The sequence below is a fragment of the Lathyrus oleraceus genome, chromosome 5, assembly GCF_024323335.1.
Source record: "Lathyrus oleraceus cultivar Zhongwan6 chromosome 5, CAAS_Psat_ZW6_1.0, whole genome shotgun sequence".
In the NCBI taxonomy this organism is placed as follows: domain Eukaryota; kingdom Viridiplantae; phylum Streptophyta; class Magnoliopsida; order Fabales; family Fabaceae; genus Lathyrus; species Lathyrus oleraceus.
In genome coordinates this window covers 17,325,063-17,339,664 of record NC_066583.1, presented here as the reverse complement: position 1 = coordinate 17,339,664, position 14,602 = coordinate 17,325,063, and the positions used below count along the sequence as shown (strand labels likewise).

At 32.4% G+C, this 14,602-nt stretch overlaps 1 protein-coding gene across 1 annotated transcript; it reads left to right on the top strand.

The window, feature by feature from the left end:
• Nucleotides 1-12,849: 12,849 nt before the first annotated feature.
• LOC127088331 (uncharacterized) lies at nt 12,850-14,145 on the top strand. The gene is made up of 2 exons (XM_051029264.1): nt 12,850-13,195; nt 13,323-14,145. Exons 1-2 carry the CDS (start codon nt 12,929-12,931, stop codon nt 13,359-13,361), a joined length of 306 nt encoding a protein of 101 aa, XP_050885221.1. The 5' UTR covers nt 12,850-12,928; the 3' UTR covers nt 13,362-14,145.
• Nucleotides 14,146-14,602: the final 457 nt, after the last annotated feature.

Genomic DNA, 14,602 nt, shown 5'->3' with positions numbered 1-14,602 from the left:
GATGGGTCTGGTTGGAAGATTGATGTAAAATGTGGGTTACATAATCATGATTTACCTGATAGATTAGAAGGTCATTCCTTTATTGGTAGGTTGAGCACGGATGAAAAGCAACATGTCGCTGATTTAACAAAGAGACATGTACCACCTAGACACATATTGCTTTCCTTGCAAGACCGAGATCCTGAGAATGTCACTCGGATTACGCAAGTATACAAACATAAAAGTGTGATACAAAAAGAGATAAGAGGTCCTAGAAGTGAGCTACAACATTTGTTTAAGCTTATTGAGGATGCAGACTCTGTGTATTGGAGTAGAAAAAAGGATGACTCGAAAGTTGTGAGAGATATATTTTGGGCCCATCCTGATTCAGTTAAGTTGTTGCATATTTTTCCCATTGTCTTAGTTATGGATAGCACCTACAAGACAAACAAATATAGACAACCTTTGTTTGAAATTGTTGGCATGACATCAACCGAGTTGACTTTTACTATTGCATTTGCGTATATGGAGTCTGAGCAGACAGAGAATTTTTGCTGGGTATTGGAGAAACTAAAAGAATTGTTTATGAAGAAAGATTTGTGTCCACAAGTGATTTTGACAAATAGAGATCTTGCTTTGATGAAAGCAATTGAAATTGTGTTTCCCGGGTCGATTAATTTGCTATGTAGATTTCACATTAATAAAAACGTTGGTGCCAAATGCAAACAACATGTGGTGAATGACCTGCAAAAGACGATAGACACATTATGGACGGAAGTTGTTTGGGCTAGTGATGAGGTTGAGTATGGTCAACGGTTGCATCAACTTGAGCAAGCATGTGTTGCTTATAGTGGATTTATTAATTATGTGAAAGAAACATGGTTGACTCCACATGGACATAAATTTGTTGGAGCATGGATTAATCGAGTGCTACATTTGGGTAACACAACGACTAATCGATACATGTTATAATTTTTTATGTGTTATTTTTATATGTGATATTTTTTCTAGTATTTTTTTGTGTTATTTTCAATATTTTTAGGGTTGAATCTTCTCATTGGAAGTTAAAGCAGATGTTAGGAAACAACATAGGTGACATGGTCAAATGTTGGGAAGCTATGAATAACAACTTGAGATTACAACTGGGAAACATTAAAGCTTATTTTCGAAAGAGTTTTTACGTAGTTGAGCACGCGCACATAAGTCCCTTTTATGGTTATTTTCGTGGTTCCGTATCTCGAGCTGCTTTGAGACGTATTGCTGAAGAGTTATTGATAGTTGATTATGTTGGAACTAACAGGAAAGTATATGGTTGTACTCTTAGAACATCTTATGGGCTACCTTGTGCTTGTGAGTTAGGAAGATATGCACTAGGTGGTATACCGATACCCATAGATGTTGTTCATGTTCATTGGAGGAAACTAATTATGGAAGTTGAGTTAGAGGTAGGTGCAGATGATGGATCAAAGGTGGATATGACTTGTGCAATAGATGAATTATGGAAACGATTTAGGTCATTAGATGTTATTGGGAAAAGGGTATTAAAGAGTAGGGTATGTGAACTAGCATACCCAACAATGACTCCATTATGTCCACCACCCGAGAAATTAAAAACCAAAGGAGGAGTGAAGAAGAAAGGGAAAAAACCAGTAGAATATGATGTTTATAGGGACCCTTCGTATCATTAGTATGTTGATAAGGAATCTCAATCTTCACAAAGGCAATCTCAACCATCACAGACTTTGAAGAAGTTAAAATTATCAAAGAAGCAACCACAATTCACTCTTCAATTTCCTAATCATATCAGGTCATACATTGAAGATGTAGTTAATGTCGAATCAGATGGTAACTGTGGATTTAGAGTCATTGCATCATTGCATGGATATGGTGAGGATGGTTGGTCAATGGTTCGCAGAGAGTTGGGGTTGGAAATAATAGACAAGGGTAGGTCAACTTTGTATGACAAGTTATTTTCTAATCGGTTATCAGAAGTGAGAGAATCTTTGATGATAGAATCCTTTGGTTCACAACCACCTGAAAAATGGTTGACTCTACCAAATATGGGTTACTTGATAGCGAATCTCTATAATATTGTACTTGTCTGTTTAGGCAATCCGTGTATGACTTTCTTTCCTATGACAAGTTCACATTCACCAAATGTCTCTATTTATTGCATTGGTTTTGTTAACCAAAATCATTGGGTTCAGGTACGTATTTTGTATGACAAGTTATTTTATATGACTTAATATTTTAATTATTTCACTTTATTAAATATATGTTTTAACTATTGTCATCAGGTTAACATGAAAGAGGAGTTTCCGTTGCCACCGATCATATTAGATTGGAAGAAGTTTCGTTCTCATACAACAACGTCTTGGATGTTAGGATTTGCAGGACGTCTACAACATTGGCAATTACTTATGCTTATATTAGCATGAATATGTACTCAAAACATGAATATGTAATCAAAACATGAATATTATATTATGTCTATTATATTCAGTTCTAATGTGACCGAGAAATATGCAAAGCTTCAAATAAATATGTAATCAAAACATGGATATTTTCTAAAACTTAATACATAAATCAATGTGAACGAGAAATATGAAAAGCTTCAAATAAATCAGCAAACTGTGGATCTTCCTCTTAGGCATTAACCTGTCTCAGATAACAATGAATCAATGTAGATACACGAGCCCAATTAGGATCAGATGGTCCTGCGTCATAAATAAGAACTGATACCTCTCTTGGATCGTCACGATGGGGAGGGACCAAACTTGGATGTGAAACACAATAATACCACTCCAGATAACCATCTTCTACATCAGATGGAGTGGTGTCCAGGGTAGTTGGATGGATCACAGCGATAACGCTCTGATGGTAACCAATCCAATCAACATCAATATCAGTCGCCATCATACAATCAAGAGGTGGGGATGGAACATATTGCTTGTACCCGAACTGACGTAAACATCTGTTAGGCAAGTATGGAACAACTGTCATGCTCTATGATCCTCAAATGGACGATATATGTCGTCGACAGGTGTCAGCTCGTCCAAAATAGGTCGTAAATCATCAACCTTCAGGACTCCTTGCCTATAGGACCATCTCATCGCTCGAGGAAGACCACAATTATCAGCTGGTTTCCAATTCTCTCCTCTTTTTCCAACAGTTGGAAAGTACTCGTGAATCCAGCACTATTACAAAATAAAACATAATAAACAAAATAAATTAAGTTAACATACTTTATAAAATGAATCCAACACTTAATAAACAAAATTAAATTATATACCTGTAGGAGAGTAGGATATCCACGTAGCTGTTTGCAACTGAACATGGACACATCTCCAAGATATTTGTATAGGGTAACTAGTGCAGTTGCTCCCTAACTATATCCCGAACATCTATCTAAGTCCGTAAACAGTAGGAGGTATCGTGCCTCGACAAGTGTAAAGGTCTTGTCGGCAAAAATGGTGGAACCCACCAACATTAACAAATATGCTCTGGTCACATATGCCCAGCTGGAAGCAACTCTATACTGTACGAATAAATCATATAACCACTCCAATTTATAATACGAACCCCTGCAGCTACGAACATGTGATTGTGCCTCACCCTGTGACACTCCTAAGTAGTCAACATCAAGTTCAACGACAACCTCTTCCGTGACATCCTGAGGACTCCAGAAGATACCCCTGATGGATAAGTGAAGCAGACATGAGACGTCATCCAAAGTAATGCTCATTTCACCACACGGCATGTGAAATGAAGATGTCTCTAGATGCCATTTTTCCACAAATGCAGAGATCAGATTTGTGTCTATCTTGTTCAGACTAGTTCTTTGAAGTGGAGATAAACCAGATCTAGATACCCAACTCTCCACCTGTTGTGGAAGAGCTAGTGAAACCCTAGATGCCAACTTTAGTCCGTGTCCAACAACCTTTAACTCTTTCTTTGGACCTCTTTCCTAAAAACAATAAAAACACATATTAGAAAATACAATATAAAATATTCAAATATTATTCATTTTTAAATATATCCCATTTATTTACCTCACCAAACCATAAATGGCGAGCAACATGATGCTCGTACTTCACCAAAAGAGACATATCGTACGACCCTCCTGGATATCCAGCCGGCTCTGTTGCAGATAAAGATGCGCCCGACCTAAATTGTGGTCTGGAATCCTACCATCTGCACCTCGTCTTCGAACCACTACAAAAAAATATTATTATAAAATAATTAAAAATACAAAAAAAAAATAAAAAAAAATGCACCGGAACACTTCAAAGAAGAGTTCCGGTGTGGAAAAAAACAAGGTTGACTACCGGAACAGTTCTTAAAAGAGTTCCGGTTTAGTTCATCCAAACCGGAAGTCTTTAAGAAAGAGTTCCGGTACATACACTTACAAACCGAAAGACTTTCTAAAAAAGTTTCGGTTCAACGCCCCAAAAATGCAGCGAACTGGAAGACTTTGGAGAAGTGTTTCGGTATACATTTTGTGAATCGGAAGACTTACTCTTAGTGTTCCGGTTTACAATGCCAAAAAATGCCAAAATTTTCTCTTCCGGAAATCGCGCAAATGGAAAAAACTTTTATTTCTGAAAAATATACCCTATTTATATGAGGGTATTTTGATCAAAAAAATTTATTTATAAGAGTATGGGTACAATTGTATGAGTACGAGGTAAAATTTTCTTCATTAGAGCTATACCGTATGTACCGTGGATAATTAGGCCCATATAATTATAAATTTTTTAAAATATTATATAATACTTATAATTTCTTACTCAAGTAAAATTTTCTTTTTCTCACCTAGTTAAATTATATGTCTTTTCTATTCAATCTTTCATTTTTAAATTTTATAAATTAATATAATCAATATTTTTTTTATTATTCTATTAATTTCTCTTATGTAAAATATTCAAGTATTATTTTATACAATTTAAACATGTGTTGTATTTAAAAATACATTATAGTATTTATAAAAAATAATATAGTAATCAAAAATGTATTATATTTAAAATAATATAACTTTTAATTTCATTTATAATAAATATTACGGAGTTTTATTAAAAAAAATCTATTTTGGATTGAGTAGTGCGAAGCCCATCTAGGATCAGATTTTCAGATAATAATTTTTGAGTCCATATTACAATATGATTTTTTGACTCAATCCTAAAAAGTCTGAGGTCATTCAAAACCGCCTCGTTTAAGGTCGGATATCTCATTTTGACATAGATATATATTTTTTCATTTCCTATTTTGTTTTATTTTACTTTTTTGTCAAAAAATTCCACTTGTCATAAATATAGCAAGTTTTTTAAAAACTTAGTATTAATTGTTTATTAAATTTATAACATATTAAATACATGACTATTTTGTTTGTAAATGAAATATGGGTCAATTAAATCTTTTAATTAAAAATAAATATGTGTTTACACTCTCTGTACTAAAGTGAAATATGGTTCAATGTTTCATACTTATTTGTATTTTAAATATTTCCGGCTTTTTCTCTTCCACACAATTTATATTTAGTAACTTTTGTTGTTACAATTTATTTATAATAATTTAAATTAATATATTATCTTATTAAATAGGTTTTAAAATTAATTAAATAATTAATTTGTAATCATTATAACACTTAATGTTTAATGAAAAGTAAAATTTTATTACGATCACTATAAATTGGTTAATTATTGGTTAATTCCATGTAACAATCTCTTTAATATTTGTAAACAATTAACTTCGGTGTTATAGTAATTTAAAGGAAGCAAATACAAAAGAAATTTACGGATAATTAAGTGTAATCTTTTTTCTATAGGTATTTAAACATATTTATAACATAATATATTTCATTAATAATCTCTTATAAAATAAAATAAATATTATAGAAATATTTTTATGAATTATATCTAAACAAAAATAATATTACAAAGAAAAATATATTATTTATTAAAATACGAGAAAAATATATGTCATTTATTAAAATTTATATAATTAAACTAATAATTGAATAACGTGTGTAATTTGTGTAAACTCGGGATAAAATGTACTAAATTTAAAATAAGAGAAAAAGAGACATTGGTTAATGAAATTTATATAATTAAGGATTGGAAAAATGTTTCACTAATATATATAGCAAAAAAATTACTGATCCAAATATAAAAAAAAGCATGTGTTGCCTTATCGAAATTTATATTATTAAAATAATGATTTATTAAATGTGTGTTATTAATATAAATATGAGAAAAATATATATTATTGATTCAAATACGAGAAAAATAAACATGATATTCAAAATATATTTCTGTTTTATTAATTCTCAACTCATAAAAATGAAAACAAAATAATATTTATACACGAAATAAGTCCAAATACTTTTATAAATGATTTTTTTATTTATTATTGATCCAAATATTTTTTTTATAAACGATGCAAACAACTTTTTAATAAAACTAAATGATTGTATTTATTGTCAAAATAAAATTAATATTTATATATGAAAAAATATAAAAATATATTGTCGACCAAAATATTTGTATATATAGAAAATCTATAGATATGCTCCAAATATAAATAAAAATATATTTTTCTTTTGAAAATAATAAATTATTTTGGTTAAATAATTTTATCTTTCTGATTTTTCATTCTTATTATATTTTAGAAACAATTGCGCTTAAACACAGAAATACCCGTGCGAATGCATGTGTATCTAGACCAGAGGCAGAATCCCTGCCAACACATATACTATTACATTTTTTTATATAAGTAAAGAAAATAAAAATAAATATATTTAAAATAATGTATGGATCAAAACACGGACAAAATATGTTTATTTATTTTATTAATATTTATTTATACAATTAAAATAATATTTATAAATACTATGTTATTAGTTAAAATTTATAAAATTAAATCGTTTTGTAAATATTTTTATAATTAATGTAAAAAAATTAATGTTTACATACGGGAAAATATATGGTTGATCCAAATATTGGTATATAAAAAAAAACTATATTTATGTTCCAAATATAAAGAAAAATATGTTTTTCTTTTGAAAATAATAATCTTTTTTGGTTAAATAAATTTGTCTTTCTATTTTTTCGTTCTTATTACATTTTAAAAATAAATATGCTCAACACACCGGTACCTATGCAAACACACAAGTATCCACACCAAAATGAGTTATTACATTTTTTTTATAGTTGAAGAAAATAAAAGTAAATATACTATAAATAATGTATGAATCCAAACACGGAAAAAATATTTTTATTTATATTACTAATATTTATTTATACAATTAAAACAATATTTATAAATATTATGTTATTAGTTGATATTTATAAAATTAAATGATTGCATAAATATTTTAATAAATAGTATCAAAACAAAATTAATATTTACATACAGGAAAATATATGGTTGATCCAAATATTTTTATATATGGAAAAATTATATAATTGTCTTTCTTGGTTAAATAATTGTCTTTCTGTTTTTTTCATTCTTATTACATTTTAAAAATTAATGCGCGTAACACATCAATACCTTTGCAAACACATGGATATCCAGATCAGAATTCGTGCGAACGTACGTGTTATTATATTTTTGTGTACAATTAAAGATGATAAAAATAAATAAATTTAAAATAATGCATGACTCCAAACAATGGAAAAATGTGTTGTTTTTTAATTATTTATGTTACTAATATTTTTATTTTGAAATTATTTTTAATTTAAGATACAATAATTTTTAAGATAATATATGAAAAAATAAACTGTATATTAGTGATGTAATCATTTCACTAATATATATTATTAATGATAAATATTATTTTTAAATTAATGAGTGAATCTTAATTTTGTTTTGTAAATGAGAATAATTTATTTTATCAAAATATTTGTATAAATAATGTCAAAACAAAAATAATATTACATACAGAAAAATATACAATTCATCCAAATATTTTTATATATGAAAAAATTATATTTATAATCCGTATATAAATCAAAATATGTCTTTCTTTTAAAAATAATAAAATCTTTTGGTAAAGCAACTTTGTTTTTCTGTTTTACATTCTTATTATATTTTAAAAAGAAATGTGCGTAACCCACCAGTACCCGTGCGAACGCACGAGTATCCCACTAATAGACTGGACAAAAGTCCAGTTAATGAAATCATATACTTAGGGACGATACACACGAAACACAAGCCATCAAATCCAACGCGGGGAACAACACTAGATTGCAAAAGAAATGTGTCTCGTCTCAAAGCATCATAACAAACCATAGACAAGTGAAGTCATCTCTTGAGGAACGATAATTGAAACTGATCGTCAACACGATAACAACTTCTCGAACCCACAACTCACATCCACACAAACAATGAGTATAAGGCCATTTCTAGCCAAAATCATTCAAAATTCATTGAAACTGATTTAATCATACAAAAAATCCATAGCAGCATACACAAATCCAAAGCTTTGAATCCTGCAAATTTCAACAAATCTGAAACATAACCATGAAACAAAAATAGAAAAACAATCCACCAAACAACAAACAACAGCACAACAAACCAAAACAAAATTAAATCAACGTCGTTCACCGAAACTAACCTTCACCGCTGAATCTAGAGTAAGCCAACCCTCACAGTTTATTTTTTTGAAACTAAACCCAACAGCTAGACCCGACAAACATAGTGTCGCCGTCGAGGTCGAGCAGAGGGACTGCTCACAGATGATTTTGGTAAATAATCACTTAGTTTTAAATTTATTGCTTGAAGGACCAAACTAATAAATCCTGGGACATGTTTAAAATTTCTGAGAATAAAGTGTGCATTAATGTTGTCAAACGTTTTATGTTGACTACTTTGACAAGAGATTAAACTCAAAAGTAAAAGTAACATCAATTTCGACTAAGTCGAAATTGATAACTTGAATGAAAATAAGACAAGTAATGCAGGTAACATGGAAAGACTTTATTTGCATAAGTAAAATTTGGTTGGCAAGTACATATTCTTCAAAGACCTGTTTCTCGCTTGCGTATGGGTACTTTGAGTTTGTATTGAAGTTTACAATAATTTTGTCGCCCTGAATCCCAACGCTAGAATCCCTATTTATAATACTATGAAACTAACTATCTTTAACGTTCAACTGTCTTCCAATCGACACGTCACTTTTTCATGCTTCGCTTGCCTTCCATTGTTCTCCACGTGTCTTTGGCGCTTTGGATAAGACCAAAAAACAATTATTTGGTTTGATTTTGAATTAGCTTTTGTGGAATCTCCTTCGACCTGTCGAATTGGTCAACAACTATCTTTGGAAAATTTGCTAAGTACCCGACCAAATCTGTAGTATGTCGAACATTGATGTTTTGCCCCAAACTGTCTCTGGTCGAAAGGTGTGAAAACTTGCCTTACACTTGTGCATAAATTTAAGCTAATTCCTTTTTCGAGTTAGTACATTGAAATTTTTTGGCTAACAAATTTCCCCCAAAAAAATACCACTTTCGATTCATCTTGAGAGATAAATGGCATTTTTGAAATTCCCACCACTATTCAAAGTCCTGTGCTGACGTCACTGTCACCATGGCTATTACATAAACCTCTTTTTGAGACGTGCAAATTCAGAAAGAACCATCATGGTTCTGATTTCCTAGGAAAATGTGGGTCAAACAAAATCCCAACTTCCCACTTTCTCACTTTTCGTGGAGACACTTGTCAACAAAAATCTTTTTTGATTTTTTCTAAAAGAAAAATAAATTTAACAAACAAATTTCTCCAAAGCTATAAATAACTTTTTGTTCATCTTTTTCTCTTTTCTTTCATTCTCCTCTTCATCTTCAACCAACAACTCGAAAAACTTCAGAGTTTTTTTTTGTAAAACTTTAACTTTCTTGACAACCTTTACTCATTTCAACTCAAATGGTGTCCGAATAAACTCTAGACCAAAACATTCCTCTTGCTGCATCTATTACCACACCCATTCTTACTGGAAATCAACTATATGTTCTTGAACCTCTTCTTCAGGAAGAGAAAACCCTAATTTGGAAGTCTTAGGTATTAATCCCTTTTAACATTTTTGATATCACTCATACTTTTTCTAGTCCTTTTCTTGATATTAACGTGAATGTAGAAATAATTAGTGATATTTTTCCTTGTTATTACCGTAAAAAACCTCTCGTAACCGTAGATAAACCCTTAGATTTTACCTATATGTATACCCACGTCTCCCGCTCGGCTCTGTATACTAATCAGTCGAACTACCTTAATTGGTTAGATAAGGTATAATCTAAGAAAGGATAAACTTGGAAAGATGAAAGTCTTTTCGACCTAATCCAATTTTCTAGGGCAGGTCATGCGTACAACCAGAACATGTTGCTTATTGCACTTCACTTTTGGGAGGGTTCGACAAACACCTTCCAACTGCGTTGCGGCATGATTACACAAATGTTATTTGATGTGGCTGCTATTACTGGTCTCCTACGAATTGGTGAAGTCTTCAACCTGTCTATCCAAAATGAAGATTGCACTGGCTTTCACTTAAAGCGTGCTAGCTTCACCAACTTCATCACTGATCACTTCGACAAGACGACCAAGGAAGTTCATTATAAATAATACATTGCCTTTTTGTCCATATGGATATCACGTTTCATCTTTTTCTCAAGCTCTTTGCAAGTAGACAAAATGTTTATTACTCTAGCCAACCAACTACACTCTAGAAAAAATGTTTGTTTAAGCCAATCAATTTTGGCATCACTCCATGAAGATTCAAACCTGGAACTCATGCCATGAAAAAATTTAATCTCATTAAGAATCCCTTATGGCTCCTTCAGCTCTAGCTTAATGCCACATTTGTGACATCTTTAATGGCTAATAAACCAAACAAACATGCTGAAGAAACCGAGAAATGGCCAATCGAAGGAAGTATACTCACCTTGATCACTCATACTGTCGCTACGCGAAAAATACAGAGTCGCCATCGGTTTTTATTTATTCCAAAGGAAAGGGAAAATATCGAGAAAACTCCAAAGTATGGTCATCGCAACCACGAACAGGTTCGAAAGTCGGTTATGCGAGGGGAAGGTATTATCACCCCTCACATCCATGGTACTCCATGGGAACCATCTAGGATGTTTGCGCTTTATGTGTATGTTATTTATCGAATGTTTGCTTGCCAAAGGTTTGTGGAGTGGAGGTAGATTTTAAATTAGTGTGCTCGCCAAGGAATGGATCCTCGTGCCTACGTATGCCCACTTTTTGAAGTGAGAAATCAGAGCCTTCGTAGTTCGTGGTTTGAAATTGTTTGGTTTGTTTTGTTGATTTTATTACCTTGAAGAAGGGTTTTCGATTGTGTCGCCCTAAGGCTCAAACAAAAGGTTTGAATGTGTTGAGTTGTTTTTATGTTTTGAAGAAAGTGTTATTGATTTTGGATTGCACTAAAGACTATGGATAAAGGTGAATACCTCAAACGGTCAAGCCAAACATCTTGTGTTTGAAGCATTCAGAATGAGTGTAGGAAAGCTACAGTCTCATCCCTTCTTTATCGCTTAAGGCTCGTGACGTACGATCCTAATCGCCATTTATTGTGTTTTTTTGAGTTTGATTTGGAAAAGGCCGCTTGACGTTGGATCAAGGGTTTGTTTATTGAATTTGATTTGAAAAAAGGACCACTTGACGTTGGATCAAGGGTTTGATTATTGATTTTGAATGATGCGTGTTCCTAATGCCTAAGGAATATCTAATCAAGCAATAAAAGAAAACGAGTAAATGCGTACATGAGAAAGGGGAGGGGGATACATGTAAAGTACAAGAGATTGCAGGAAATAAAAGGTCTCATTGTCAGGTAGCCCAAGAGAAAGCCATGTGTGTGCAATTGTGTCCTAAACTAGAAAGCATGCAAAAGATTACAATCGATATTACAAATCCTTCTTGATTCTTGCAAGCTTCTTCCATGTTTGGATTGAATGATTGTCCAAGGCCTTTTGCAAAGGGTCCTAATGAGTCTCTAAGTCCATTATCCAATGTCCTTTCCATGCTTGGGAATTATCTTATTTTTGCATTTTTTAAGTCTTTGCCATTTTTAAGTTTGTTTTAAGATGAGGTGAATATGTGCAATATGGAATATAAAGCAAAATAAAAGTGAAATAATGGACAAAATTTAAATGTTAGAAGTTAATTGCGGAATTTAAAATGTGGGAATTAAAGGAGTTAGAAGCGGAATTGTAAAGAATTAGATGTTAGAAGGCGGAGATTAAGTGTTAGAGTTAATTGTTAGAAGTTAATCGGAGTAAAATGATGCTCAAGAAAACAATTAACAAAAATATCAATTCTAGAATATTAACCAAATATCAACCTAAACAATTATCAATTCCAAACAAATGTCATAGATCATTACCAAATTAAAGTCCAAAACAACAAACCAAAATTAATATCCAAAATTAACAATCAATTAATATCCACAATTTTCAAATTAAGATCTAAAATCAAAAATCAAAGTTAAATCTAAAATATTCTAATCACAATTAATATTTGCAAAATTAACAATCAATTAATCTCTAAAATTGACAATCAATTAATCTCTAAAATTGACAATCAAATTCTAACCAAATAATTTCCTAATTAATCCTAAAACTAAATCATCACTTAAAGTCTAAACAAAATTATCAATTAAATTCTAAACTGATTATCATTAATTAATATTCTAAAAAAATCCTAATCTTCATTAACTACTATTATTAACTATTGTTATCCTAGGTAACTAATTAACCTAAGATTGTTCTAAAGTTGATTAGCAATAAGGCCCTGAATCCACACACACAGAACGGGCCTGGATTGAGGGGGGATAAGCCCAATCGCAGGGGGCCAAACAGTAGGTGGAGTGGTCTTCGGGCCTTGGGTCCAAAACCTAGCCCAAACACCAACATCACGCTCCAAAACACCTGCAGTAGAAATGCTAACAGCAAAAAACCAACGGAACTCACGGCATCTCCTTCACGCCCTATGTGTTCAGTATTGGAGGAAAACGATTCAGCCTGCATACGCCGATCCCGACCGCGACGGAAGCATCGGCCGCGCCGGGTTTCATCACCGGCGGCGGCGATTCGGGATGGTGACGTTCGCGTCACCTCGACCGTCGTCCCTTCCTGATCTAAATGGAATTCAACACCGGAACACCTGCAACGGAAATCTTACCGACGATGAAGGATGTAGAGCTCAGGTTTGATCTGTTACTCTCTTTACTTCCTCGGCTATGGATTGTGTGACTCTCAGAGGGACCTTTAATTCACGGTGACCGAATTGACACGAGCTATTACGGTTGCATTGCAATCTGATTCAACTTGCAGAGTGAATTGCAGAATCTGGAAACGAGGAGAGGAGGATGAATGCTCGAGAAATCCAGCGGTCTTTTACGATGGTCAAGACGATTCCTCTACACGTTATGGAAGAAAGATAGAGATTTGTGAAGTTGATCGCGTTTTTTGTGTGGTGGTTCGGCGATGGAAGATTGTGAAGTTTGTTAGAGTTTGGAGGGAGGGAAGAAGGAGAAGAATCTGGAAGAGGATTTTGAGAGCGGGAAGAAGAATTTATAGAGTTATTTTTGATTTTTCTGTTGCCGTTTACTTCATAATCCAATGCTAGCTTATTGCCGTTTGCTTTATAATTCAATGCTAGCTTATTGCCGTTTCCACCGTTGTTGTGTGATGCGTTTGTTACCGGCTTGGAGTTTTGTGTGTTGGCTAGCTTGTTGGTGTGCGTTTTATGTGCTTATGGTTGGAGCCGCTTCTTGTGCAGTTCCTGAAGCTTGATGCTGCGTTTCAATTGCAATTTGGTGTTGTGGCTTCTTTCTCATATGGCTTGCAGCCGGTGTTCTGTTTTGGCGGTTGAAGCGTTATGTTGTAGCTTTTGGAGTTTCTCACACGCACTGTACCGCTGTATTGCTTTTGCAGCAGCTTTCACATTGCCTTGGCTTGAAGCTTTAGATTGTAGCTTGGCTCGCGTGGAATTGCTTAGCTGCGGTTGAGCCTTGCAGTTTGTTTTCACTTTATTATTTTCCTTCCTTCTTTATTTTTGCTTTGTTATTTTGGATATATGTTAATATATGGACAATGGTTGGATTGTAATGAATTTTGGTTTGTAAAAAAATGATTATGGAATGGATTAATTAAATGGATTTGTAAATGAAAATTAAAATGGTTTATGAATTATTATAAAATGAATTTGGATATGTGGTAAAAATGGTTAAGGATTTAAAAATGGATTAAGAAAAGGTTAGTGGATTAATGGGCTTAAGGATGGATAATGCAATGGTAATTGGATTTTTAAAATGAAATATGGGTTAATTGGATGATGATTTGGATGAATAAACTTGGATATTAACAATGAAATTGGATTGGATTTACAATGGATATTGAAAATGGAAATTGGATATTGATTTGGGTAAATGTGGATTTAAGAAAATAGGAATTTGAATGGAAATTGGATATTGATTTGGGTAAATGTGGATTTAAGAAAATAGGAATTTGAATTGGGTTTTGATATGGGTTAGTAATGGATCTAAACTAAAATGGTCTAATGGAAACATGAAATTGGATATTGAAAATGGATATTGAAAATGAGATTGAGA